This window comes from Helobdella robusta, assembly GCF_000326865.2.
Source record: "Helobdella robusta unplaced genomic scaffold HELROscaffold_27, whole genome shotgun sequence".
In the NCBI taxonomy this organism is placed as follows: domain Eukaryota; kingdom Metazoa; phylum Annelida; class Clitellata; order Rhynchobdellida; family Glossiphoniidae; genus Helobdella; species Helobdella robusta.
In genome coordinates this window covers 1145808-1158089 of record NW_008704392.1, presented here as the reverse complement: position 1 = coordinate 1158089, position 12282 = coordinate 1145808, and the positions used below count along the sequence as shown (strand labels likewise).

Sequence of the window (12282 nt, the reverse complement as noted above, 5' to 3'; positions counted from 1 at the left end):
ATTGTGCGCGTGTTCGTTCTGTGAGCATGTGTGTTTGTCTGCGTTTGTTTGAGTTGTTTTGTTGATGGCGTTGTTGTTCACGAGTTTATAGCGATGTACGTAGTTGTTTTTTTTTTGAGAACAAAACTTAGTGTAAAACACCTGTACGAACACACACACAAACCTACACACAAACACACACACACAAACACACACACACAAACACACACAAACACACACACACAAACACACACCACAGTCAATCCAAGAAAGCATCGAAATCCCTGGAACAGACATCCGTCTACTCTACCATTCTAAAAATAGCCTCATCCACCTCTCTTACGTCACCATCCTTCTAATCGGTGACGTCATACCGCGTGACCTCGTTCTAGTTCATCTGGCGATCAGTGTAGAGAGTAATTATTTGAAGAAAACGCTGAACGCCAAACGAAATTTGTACTACACCTTCAATTGGGACAAGCAGGATAAGTATCAGCAGAAGATATACGGAGTCTCCACTGTCAAAGGTCATAAGGAGGAGGATGTTTTATTATTATTATTATTATTATTATTATTATTATTATTATTATTATTATTATTATTATTATTGCAATCAATTTTTTTAATAAAATATTTGAAAAAAAAATTTAATTTGATAAGTAATAATAAAGCAATATACAGATCATCACCATAGGTATTAGATTATCCATTATTTTAATCTTTTAACTAATATAATATTTGATCATTTTATATTTAATTGTAATTTTCATTCATATTTTTGCTTTTGAAGAAATAAAAGAGTTCTCATTATTATTATTATTATTATTATTATTATTATTATTATTAGTAGTAGTAGTAGTAGTAGTAGTAGTAGTAGTAGTAGTAGTATTAGTAGTAGTAGTTCTAGTAATAGTAGTAGTTGCAGTAGTAGTAGTAGTAGTGTTGTGGTAATCGTATGAGTAGTAGTAGCAGTAGTAGTAGTAGTAGTAGTAGTAGTAGTAGTAGTAGTAGTAGTAGTAGTAGTAGTAGTAGTAGTAGAAGTAGAAGTAGTAGTAGCAATATTAGTTGCAGTAGCAAGAATAGTATAGTTACTATTTTCATTATTTTTTTATTATCTCTTATTATTTTATTCTTTTATTATTTGATAATAATAAACTTTTATTATTATCAAGAGTCACATAATTCTTTTTACCATTTTCCTTATTGAAACGAACAGTATCTGTCGGTTACGAGTACATGGGCTGCAGCGAAATTTTTTGGACAGTATCTACCGGCAGGATGGTTGCTTACTCCTGGAACCCAATGGACTTTCATAAGTGGAGAGTTAACGTCCTACATGCCTACGATCCTTCTGGAGGTGTGTGTGTGTGTGTGTGTGTGTGTGTGTGTGTGCGTGCGTGTATTCATCTTATAACTGAAAATATTACTAAATCTGACTTCAACATATTAGAATATGAAATATTTTCCTGTCAATGCTTAAGTGCTTAAGTCCTTAAAAAGTAATTGAGTTTATAATTTTAAAATATCTACTGACTGTGTGTGTGTGTGGGTGTGTTGTGTGTGTGTGTATGGTGTATTTCTGTGTGTGTGTGTGTTTGTATGTGTGTATATGGTGTATTTGTCTGTGTAAATTAAAAGTAGAGTCTTTGCCGCCTTTGTAACTTGCCAGGCATCTTACACCGTGGAGATGGCAGTATGTTTTTATTCAGAGACCAACCTCCGCACATCACTACTTATATCGGAGATGGCTCGATTCGGAAACACGAGTGCAAGAGATGTGTCGAGACGATATCGGAATGTCGGTTAATTGCTCCGGTCGATATTGTCGAAGGCACCGATGGTTCTCTCTACATGGCTGATTATAATTTCGTTAGGAAGATCTCGCCCGAGAATAATAGTGTTACCAACGTCTTGCAGTTGAAGTGAGTCCCTTAGTGGTGGTTGTTTCGAAATTAAAATTTTTAATAGAATTCACTGCATTTATTTATTTAAGTTTACGTTGATTCATTCATTCATTCATTCATTCGTTCGTTCGTTCGTTCATTCATTCATTCATTCATTCATTAATTCATTCGTTCGTTCGTTCATTCATTCATTCATTCATTCATTCATTCATTTATTCGTTCGTTCGTTCATTCATTCACTCATTCATTCATTCATCCATTTTATTTTTTCGACAACCAGCATAACCGACGTATCGTACAAGTACTACCTAGCCGTCAACCCGCTAGATGGCTCGGTATTCGTTTCAAACTACAAAAACTATCGGATCTTGCGGATAAAGAACACCAGCTCTTTTAGCGACGCCGCGAAAAATTTTGAAGTTTACGTGGGTACTGGCGAGCCCTGCATACCGGGTGATAAAGAACTCTGTGGAGATAATGGGCCTGCCATTCAGGCAAAACTATTTTTTCCAAAAGGTTTTTATTTCTTTGTTTTTTTCTGTAAAAATGTTTGAATTTTATTTTATTTTAATAATCAATTTTAATGGTAATGGTGACGGTAACTAATTTGATACACTACTCATAATATGATTGTGATAACAATAAAGATGACGAAATGAAGAAGATATCGAGATGACGAAATAGCCAAGCCATGAATGCAAATTTGAATGACGTTAATTGTAATTAGGATTTAAAATAATTATGAAAAATTCACGCACACACACGCACGCGCACACACACAGGCATAGCTATAAACAAAGATGGCGTCCTGTATATAGCTGATGGAAAGAACGTACGAATGGTGAACGGTGAAGGAATAATAACGACAGTTGTTGGCACACCAAAATTGCCTGGACCATTCATTCCATTCCCTTGCTCAGGGGTCTCTATGGCTTCTGACGTAAGCTCTCTTTTGTATGACGTCATCGTCAGAATCGCGGTCTTCAATTTTATTATAGTTTCCATTCAATGTTCTTAATCAGTCTTTGATGCAGTTACTATCATTTGTACTATCTTCATCGTCGTCGTCGTCACCATCATTAACATCATCATCTGAATCACCAGTCTTTTTCTTCATCATCATCATTACCATCGTCATAATTACACTCACGATCACTACAACCAATCACGATCCAGGTAATGTTACAGTGGCCAACCTCTCTCTCCATCAACCATTTAGACGAATCTCTTCACATACTCGACAACGGCATCATATACCGACTGACGCAAGAATCTCGGCTTCACGTCGTCGCCGGCCACCTCAACCACTGCCTACCACAAATGTCAAAATCAAAATTTACGAAAAACCTCCACTCTACCGATTACCGATTCGAACATCACCATCATAATGAAGAACCGATTACATTTGCATTTGCACCGATACCGAATAACCGATCAGTTCAGAATTCCGCTAGCAAGAAAAACGCTATAAACGGAGATTCATCAGCGTGTTTGCTGAACGCCAGACATATATCAATATCGAACGATGGTGAAATATTTGTTGTCGTAAGTAACGGCAAAGACGTAAACCGAATCGTAAAAATCGACTCGGACGGTAAGCTCCAGCACATCGCCGGTTTACAAAAAGGCGGTTGCGACTGCCAGAGGCAGGACTGCTCGTGCAACGATCTGAAGAAAACACTGGCCAGCATCACTCCCCTCAACTCGCCGTCCAGTCTGACCGTCACACAGGATGGCACGATATTCGTCGCAGATACCGGTAATAACCGAATCCGAATCGTGAAACCGCAACTTCCCGAGAGGAATAATTTAGGCGAGTACGTCATAAAAGACGGAGATCTCATCTACGTTTTTAGCGCCGATGCACACTCCGAGACCATTAACGCAAAAACCAACAAAACAATTTACACGTTCGTAACGAAGTCGTACGACCTGGACTCACTGGTTATCCACGAGAACATGCACTCCTTGATTGAGTTTAAGAAAAGTGAAAGTAGGATTAATATAACTGTGAACGGTACACAGAAACACACGTTTGTGGCCTTTGAGGGTAGAATTAAGGTGTGTTTTTCTCTCTTTCTCTGTGTTTGTGTGTGCGTGTGGTGTGTGTGTGTGTGAGAGAGAGAGAGAGAGAGAGAGATAGTATGTGTGTTGTGTATTTGTGCGTTACACCTCTACTAAATGTTACATCCCACGCATCCCTATTGTTAGATGCAACGATTGTTACATCCCTATAATTGTTGCATCCCTATAATTGTTACATTCCTAATTTTTCAGTCCTATCAGCGACACGATGGTGTACAGGATTCATTCACGTTCGACAACGATCTCTTGCGATCCGTAATTAACGGAGATGGTACTATAAAAATTTACGAATACGACAAGCGACACCGAATATCGAGTTTTGTAAATACCGCCGGTGTCAGAAAACATTTGAAGTCTGGATTGGTTCTGGGAAGCAAAGAGCGGAACGGCCTGATGGTCGAAATAAGAGATGAAAAAGATATCGTTGAGGACGGGTTTTTGATTGGAAAAAACTCCATCAGCGTGTATTCAGGTGATCGCTTTACTTTTAAATTCAATTTCTTCTTAAAATGTTTTAATTTTCTGATAAATTTGATTTAAATATTTTTAAACTTTGAACATTTTTCGATGAAATTCAGTAAAATTAAATAATTATAACAATGCTAAATTACAAATTTATAACAAATAATAAAACCGAATAATTTTTCTCACCCTTTTAAATTCAACAGGCGGCAAATTTCAGCGTACAATCGAATACGATAGCGAAGAACAATCGATAAGTATTCATTTTCTGTCCGGTACTCGAATACTTTTCTCCAATTATACCGATGACTCGTCGGTACACGTTGAGAAACGGATAGTTACATTCCCAGATAGCAAAAGGGTCGAAAATACCTGGCGGATCATGAATAAGTACAGCAGTTCTGGCAATCTTGTTAAAGTTACTAAGGAGTTTAAAGTTAGATTTCACTATTGGATCTGTTTTTTATTCATTTCATTAATTATATCATCATTAATAATAATTATATTATTTGTATAATAATAACAATGATTATAATTAGTATTTGTAGTGATAGTAGTAGTAGTAGTGGTGGTAGTAGTAGTCTTACATAATTATAAAGGAAAATGGATAAAACGCTAAAATTATCAATGTCATTCTCCAACACAGAAATTATTGCTATATTTATTTATTTTTTGGTAATATGTTAGAGATTTATTAGTTTTAATCTTATATAATTCTTTATATATTGTATGTATATGTGTGTGTTTGTTTGTTTTGTGTGTTTGTATCAAACGTGTGTGTGTTTGTGTGTATGCGTGTATTTGTATTAAACAACAAGCCGTGATAATATTTCTCTAAACTCCAAAAAACTAGATCGCGAACAGATTGTTGTTTCAACATGAGCAAGAAGAAAGGTCAGAAACAATCTTCAACTCCAACCAAAAGCGAATCCTCCATCTCAACTATGACCAATACGGAAATCTAGTCAGAATCCAACCTTCGGAGCAAATTTCCGAGACCCGTTTGTTCTATAACCCCCAAGGGTCAAGGTTATTAGGTTGGGAAAGGTCAAACAGTACGGTGAGGAACATTTACGATAATGGCCACTTAACGCGGCTGGTGAATGGCGTGCAGTTTAAAAGGTATATCTACAAAGGAAATAAAGTTAGTTTTAATTGCGGTTGGTTTTTTATTTGGGGTCTTAATTATTTTTTTTTCAAATTTTTCAGTTTCTTAATTGATTTTTTTTTAAATTCTACAACGCCATTTGTATTTGTGTGTTAGAGGAAGTTTTTTCATTGTCATGGTTATGACATTAAACTGACCCTCACTGCCTTGTGAGTGATGTTGGATCATCAAAGGCTAGGCCCACCGCTTATAACTGTGGTTGCGTAAGGAAGGGCGTCTTGCGTAAAAATTAGCCAAATAAATTACTTATGATGGAATGGCGTCGAGGGGTATTTCGGTTTCATCATAGGTAGCCAAACGGCAACCCCCGATCTCGGGGGAAATGTCGTCTAAACGTGTGTTGTTGTTGTTAAAAAGTTTTTTTCATAAATTTCTCTATTAAAATTTAAATTTTTGGATTAAAATAACATAAATTATTAATTTTCATACATTATATTTTTTATAAAAATAAAAAATAAAATTTACAAAAAAAAATAATTTCACCCAACCTACCATAGCTCCACGAAATTTTAACTCCTTCTGGAAAACCCTACCGCTACCACTACGACAGCCACGGCCTCATAAAGGGCGTAACCACTCCCTCCAACAACAGTTTCTACTTTCACGATTTACAATCCTTCAACACGTACCGACAAATATTGAAAACCGATATCGGTATCTATTCGCGAAGTTTCGATCCATTGGGTAGGCCACTTTTAGTTCTGCTGCCTAGCAACCATCGCCGAGTGACTTATCATTATTCGCGTCACGGTAATCGAGTCAGTGTTTTTACCGATCTGGCCGATTATGTCTACGATTTCGATCCTCACTTTAAGGGGAATCTGAGATGGGCCAATGTTACCGATCGTGTCGGACTCGATTTTCATTGCTCCATCGGTTTCAACGTTAGCGATTGTGTCGCAGTGAAATTGAATTTTTTATTTTAAATTTAAATTTATGAATTTATTTTGTTCAGAGCGTTAATTGATAAAAACATTGAAATTTGAATGGTATTTAATATTCATACATTTAAATTTACAAAAAAATTATGATAATAATTTCGTTTAAATAACTAAATATATTAACGTTTCACACAGAGCCGAGATTCATTCATTACATCTCAAACGGTTTCTTTCTCTGGGGAAGCCAGAGTAAAATCGAATCTCTCCAATACTCGATACCGATATTATTACGACGAATTCGGTCGGATCACTCACACGAATATTTCAATCGCCGAACTCGACTATCAGTCGAATATGGAATTTAATTTCTGTAACATCACCGGCAGTTTGGAAGGTTCCAAACCATTCACCTTCCAGAGACTCGCAACATCCAGTCCAGAACTGATAATAACATCAAAACTAAACGATCAAATTGAATTACTCAAAATCTTCGATAGCTTAACTCGCTTAAAAGAGATGTACCTCCGATTAATTGCCAGTCAAATTCTATACCACTTAAAAATCGACTACAACGAAACAAGTGGCAAACTGAAAAAAACCGCCACAAAAATCGGTCCAGGTAAATTAAAAGAACAAGAATACATTTACGACAGTGATGGCAACCTACTCGAAATCGCCGGTCCGAATATTTGGAAATACGGTTACGATAATAATGGTAACATCGCTAAAATTATCACTTATAAGACGGTTGAACAGGTTATAATGAATAGAAAAGAACAAATTGAAAGCGTTGGTGAGGAGGTTTATTACTACGACGGTGACGGGTTTTTGAGTAAGAGAGGGAAAGAGATTTTTGAGTTCGATCCAACTGGGAAATTGAAAAGAGCACATCTCTCTGATAAGTATGACGTCAGGTAATTTTGTGACGTAATCATTTTTTTCTAATTTTTTTTCTGGTTTTTTTTTTCTCTTTCTCTACAATCTTCTTGATGCAATTATATGTACGTATATAAACTTTTAACTGTTATTCAATTATTCATTCGATCAAACAACAATTAATCAACTATTCGTTCACTCATACATCCATGTATTCACTCAAATGTTAATTAATTAATTAATTCATTCATTCATTCATTCAATAATTCATTCATTCATTCACTCATTCACTCAATTATTCATTCCTTCATTCACTCCATCAAACAATCAATACCTCTTCAGATACTACTACGATTCCCGACATCGTTTAGTAGCTCGCCACGAACTCATCTCGGGCTCGAAAGTGCAATTTCTCTACTCGGATCTAGTCCAGAGAGACCGAATCACACATGCCATTGATACACTCGATGCAATACCGACCGGTAAAAGTAACATTCGAATCACGCAATTCTATTATGCGCCAGATGGTGTTCTGTTTGCGCTAAAACGAAATTCCGCTAGAAGTGGTGATGGTAGTAATCGTGGCAATGATGATGATGATGATGATGGTGAGGAAAAGGAAGATGATGATGATGATGATGACAGTAACTATTCGTTTATCGTTGCCGATGCTTTTAATTCACCGACTGCTGTCATCAAAGCCGGTTCGTTTTGCTGTTTGTCTTCGTTGAAATGAAAATAATTAGAGATGTAACTGAACTATTTCAGTTTAATTTTAAATTTTATTCAAATTTTCATTGGTAGAAATTTGGTATATATCAAATAAATTCTAACTAAATTCTACAAATGCAATCTTCAATTTGAAAATTTTTTCTACAAAATTATTTATTTTTCGAAATTAACTTCCATTTCTGTAGGAATAATCATAAAAGAAATGGAATACACACCGATGGGAGCAAAGACAAGAGATACGGCCGATGACGTCATAATCCACCATGGCTTCCGGGGTGGAATTTGGGACCCATGGACTAAATTCGTCTTCTTCGAATCCGGAAGAAAAGTGTACGACACGAAAATCGGTAGATTAGTCGTACCCGAGTATCCCAACATTCCTGATCGGGTTGAAGGGCTGTTCGGAAACCCGGAAATACACGCACATCCGTATAAAATTACGTTTCCGGGAGATAACAAGTTGATGGATATTATGGCGAATGAGGATGGCATTATGGGTGGGTGGCTTGGTTTTTTGGTATAGATTTTATATCGTATTTTAAGATGTGTTTGAGTGGATGGAAAGGTTCATTATATGTAATTTTATCTGTCTTAATGTTTCCTATCATGTGTAAAAATTTTCATTGTAGAATTTTAGGCATTCATGAATTATATATTTGATTTGAAACAGTTTAAAACCTTTATGAATTAAATTTTGTCATGAAAACTAATCGTTTTTCTAAAATTATTTTCCAAAATAATAAAGATACGAAGTCGATATTGTCTCAAATGGGTTACAGCGTCGACAACATCATCACTCCGACCAGCAAATTCGCATCTTCGTGGGCATTCGAAGACCTGAAACACCTCCTACCGCAACAAAACCGACAAAAAACTTGCGAATACACGCCAGATCGAATACCGGATATCGTCTTACAACCGAAAATTTCATTGCAATGTGCCTTCGACAGTCAATCGGCCAGGTTCAGTCGATTGACTTCAACAGGACTCAACGATCGATCGCGCAACAGAAAAATTCATCGAATTTCCTCGCATCTTCCTTTCTTCGGAAAGGGTATCCTGATAACATCTACTCCAAAGTCATTGACGGAGGGCGATTCTCAGCGTGACTCAAACGAACAAAATTTTGACGACTTCGTTTTAGAAGCAGATGTTAATATTTTCCCCATAGCCGATTATGCTTTGTCCAATTTATCGTCAACATTGCTGAATGGCACGAAACGTTTGCAGCATCGCTACCAGGCCCGGTCGAAAGACGTTCAGCATTTTGTGCAAGAGGACTTCTACAAAGCCCAGCAGGACATTGCTTACCTCAACCTGCGAGAAACAGGAATCATAAAAGGTCTAAATGTAACAGTTCATAAGAACGAATCAAGCAGGCACGCTGAAGTCAGACTTCTGAGCAACCACACCATCGTCTATTTGAAATATGGCCTAGAACCTGCCATAGAGATTGAAAAAATTTTGAAACACGCCAAATCTCGCGCCTTAGAAGAATCCTGGGAAATCGAAAGAGAACTTTCTCGAAACCAAAAACTTTCCGTTTCAATCTGGACCAAAGAGCAAAGAGAAGAATTGAAAATATCTGGAAAAGTCAGTGGAGTTCAAGCAAAGTTCATCCGAAACGTGCAAATTTTTCCAGAGTTGGTGGACGATCCGAGGAACATCATCTTCGTGACGGAAGAGTGAGACGTTGACTCGCGTTGTAGTTCAGTTCAGTTGATAACATCCAACCAATCGCCATTTAAACTTTTATTTCCAAGCTAATACGACTGAAACAAATCTCTTTATTTTACCATTTTACCACCGAAGCCATTTTTACGTTTTTTAACAACAATTTGTGAGAAATTTTTGTTTTGTTCTTCACTTGTATCAATTTTTTATTTGCAAATATATCAGACCTAGTTTATGTACATTGTACGAATATCTTTATCAACGATATAACCAATTAGAAATATTTTTTAACAGACATTGAACGATTAGTTAAGACTTCAGTTGCTCTTGTTACATCCTACTCGTTAAGAATTTTTGTTCATCTCTTGTTTTACTTTTAAAAATTATTTCTTATTTTTCACGGTTCTCCAGTTTGCATTTAACATTTTGTTTCATTGTTTTATAAGCATTTTCATTTTTCGACAGCATATTTTACAACTATCGCTATTGTTACTACAATTGCTACTAATACAAGCAGCCACACTTTTGCAATTACTACTATACTTAACTATACAAACTTTGTGACTCGTTCATGATTTACTTATTATTGCTGGCTTGTGCTATTCAAGTTCAATGCAATCATTTAAACAATCCACAGTTTATTCTGTGTACAGACAAATCGTGTCAAATCGATAGTAATTTACATTTGAAAAAAATATTTTATTTAATTTTTATAGTTTTATGAGCAATTTTTTTTTTGTTTCATGAACTAAAATAATGATAAGCCTTCACGTCAAAATCATGTGTTTGTTAGTAATGCATGTACATGTACACACACACGCGCGCGCGCACGCACACACACACACACAAATACACACACGCATACACACTCACACATTTGTACATATTTATATAAGCGATATTCATGACAATAATGTTTAACGTAATTAGCAATTACAATACATAGGCATACATATTTTGTATAATGATCCATGAAATAAATATAAATATATATATATATATATATATATATATATATATATAGTTTTGGCGCTTAACTATTATATTTGTATTAAGAGATGAGAAAAAGAAATTGGATTCCAGCTATTGTTGTCGTTATTATTATAAATATTATTATTATAAATATTATTACTATTATTATAAATATTATTATTATTATAAATATTATTATTATTATAAATATTATTATTATTATAAATATTATTATTAATATTATTATTATTTATTCATCATTATCGTCATCGTTATCATTTCATTTAACATCACCATCATTAGTTATCACCAGTATTCCCCATGTATTTTCATTGGGTCGTTTTTATCCTCATCATCATCATCTTCGTTATTATTATTATTATTATCATCATACATTTATAATATATCTAATATATTTATTATGATACTATATCATCATTTAATTATGATATTATGAAGAAAAAAAAATAAACAAAACAAAAGAAAGGGATGATAGTTTTAATTTAATCGGTGGAGTTGCTGTTATTCTCATAACGCTTTTTCTTATTATTTTTTTTGTCGTTTCAAACTAAGAGATGGTCAAAAGTCAAAGGTTCTAACAATAACAATAATAACAATATTTATAATAACAATATTAATAATAACAATAATGTGAAGACATAGTTGGTCTGTGATTTACTTACTGGTGTTTGTAATGTAACTCGTTACCAAAAATGAAAGAGAGAGGGAGAGAAAGAGGGAGAGAGAGAGAAAGGAGAGAGAGAGAGAAAGAAAAGAGAGGATGAGAGATGTTTAGGAAAACAGGAAAAATGAAGAATAAAGGAATAAGTAGAGAGAGGAGAGAGAGTAAGAAAACAAAAAGAGTAAAAGAAAAGAGAGTCCTATCTTATATAAAAAAATTGTTCATTACATAATTTTAAAACAGGGGCCAAATTATGACAGATAAATTTTCAATATCCAGAAATATTTTTCACAAAAAGTACTCTGAAAATAATTTTCCAGAATTTATCTGGTAACAGTCGAATGGCTATTTTTAGAAGCAGGCACCAGCCACTTCAATGATTATCGTGAATTTTTTCACATGTAGACTTAAACGTTAATCTCAAGTTTGTTTGAGTGAATGAATGAATTGGTGATTGAATGAGTGAATGAATGACTAAGGTGAATGAATGAACAAACGAATGAACGACCGAACGAACGTACATACGAATAAACAAATTTAAAAAATGAATGAATTACAGCTACCCAAATGAATAAACAAATGACGATTGATCATTAAATTGTAACATGAAATGGAACAAGAAGAAGCTCTTTGAAGTTTCAGCTACGGTCAAAAAGTGTATCATCGTCGTCATGTGGCTTGCTTGTTTATCGACCACGATCACTTTGTGTTAGTTAATTACTTTTGCTCTATACAGTTGAGTGAGCGAATGAATGAATGAATGAATGAATGAATGAATGAATGAATGAATGAATAAATAAATGAATGAATGAATGAATGAATGAATGATTGAAAGGAAGAAAGAACGATCTAAAACAGAAAATGAAT

At 34.9% G+C, this 12282-nt stretch overlaps 1 protein-coding gene across 1 annotated transcript; it reads left to right on the top strand.

The window, feature by feature from the left end:
• Nucleotides 1–310: 310 nt before the first annotated feature.
• On the top strand, nt 311–3110 carry HELRODRAFT_122962 (hypothetical protein; the record flags this gene model as incomplete). The annotated part of the gene is made up of 6 exons (XM_009020271.1): nt 311–506; nt 1196–1336; nt 1649–1901; nt 2164–2399; nt 2666–2823; nt 3060–3110. Coding segments are annotated over 6 exons (1035 nt in total), but the record flags the coding sequence as incomplete, so codon positions are not given.
• Between the last annotated feature and the right edge of the window lie 9172 nt (nt 3111–12282).